The sequence below is a fragment of the Pteropus vampyrus genome, unplaced genomic scaffold (assembly GCF_000151845.1).
Source record: "Pteropus vampyrus isolate Shadow unplaced genomic scaffold, Pvam_2.0 Scaffold426, whole genome shotgun sequence".
Lineage (NCBI taxonomy): Eukaryota > Metazoa > Chordata > Mammalia > Chiroptera > Pteropodidae > Pteropus > Pteropus vampyrus.
The window spans coordinates 418,588-419,654 of record NW_011889207.1 but is presented as its reverse complement, the minus strand read 5'-3'; the positions used below and the strand labels follow the sequence as shown (position 1 = coordinate 419,654).

Sequence of the window (1,067 nt, the reverse complement as noted above, 5' to 3'; positions counted from 1 at the left end):
GGAGAGGACGCGAGGGAGGGAAGGGGAGCGAGGGTCGTGTGCGCGCGGGAGGGCGGCCCCGGCCAGTGTGCCAGATGGGGCGTCCGGCCGGCCCGAGACTCCGGCTGTCCGGGGGCGGGGGGACTGGGGAGGACCCGAGCCAAGCTCCGAACCCTCCCTCCCAGCCGCTTCCCCTCCCAGACTCGGTGACAGCAGAGCCAACCCCAGATCTTTAACTCCTTCCTCCCCGCCCCCAAGTCGCGGGCTGTCGCGTGCCCGCCGCCCCCGCGCCGTCCCCGTAGACCCTCTTCCCGCTGCTCCGCCACGCAGGGTCCGCGCCCTCGGAGAGGCGGCCCCCGCGGGAGGGGCCCCTTCGCGCGGACGGGAAGGAGGACTGAACCGAGGCGTCCGGGAGCACCGGGGGCCTCTCGCGCCCTCCCCTGGCCCCTCCCCTCCTACCTGGGTCGGTCCGGGGAGGAGAGGAAGACGTGCTGGTTCTGAATCTCGGCAGGAAAAGGTGCGAGTGTGTGGATGTGTGTGCCTGGGGCGGGGCGCGAGGGGAACGCGTTTCTGGAAAAGAGCTTAAAGTAGGGGAGCCCAGGGTCCCGTGGACCCGGGCGGTCTAGGGTCCTCCCCTCTCCATTGAGCGAATCAGCGGAGGCAAAGGGCCAGGTGGAAGGGTGACGTTAACGCTTTCGTTTCCAGAGGGCTGTAGGCAGGGGAGCGAGAGCCAGCGCGCGGCTGGAGGGGACGTGGGACCTCAGGGACGCTCCGGGAATGTGACTGTGTGTTTTGAGTTGAGAAGGGTTGTTAAAATGGAGTTCGTGGTGGCAGTGGGAGATGGTGTTGGAAATGACCCGCGGAGGAGTAAACTGGGGAGCAGGTTTGGGGCCACTTGACCGTTGGACCCGACCGCTGTGGAATCAGCCTGCCCTCTAATGCTCAGCGGGCGTCATTGACGGCCTCGCGCCGCGCGCCTCTCCAACCCTGAGCCTCGGCGGGATCCGAGGTCCGCAAACTAACCATCAGCAAACAGGGGACCTGGTACACCTTAAGCACCAGCTAGATGCTGAGGGTGGAAAAAAAAA

General features: G+C 66.7%; 1 protein-coding gene across 1 annotated transcript in view; it reads right to left on the bottom strand.

Annotated features, from left to right (window-relative positions):
• Positions 1-1,067, bottom strand: part of NPR1 (natriuretic peptide receptor 1) — a 15,277-nt gene that overhangs the window by 13,032 nt on the left and 1,178 nt on the right. Inside the window, exon 2 of the mRNA XM_011381080.2 lies at positions 439-601. Within this exon, the coding sequence (XP_011379382.1) occupies positions 439-601 (163 nt within the window). The remainder of the gene's footprint in view (positions 1-438; positions 602-1,067) is intronic.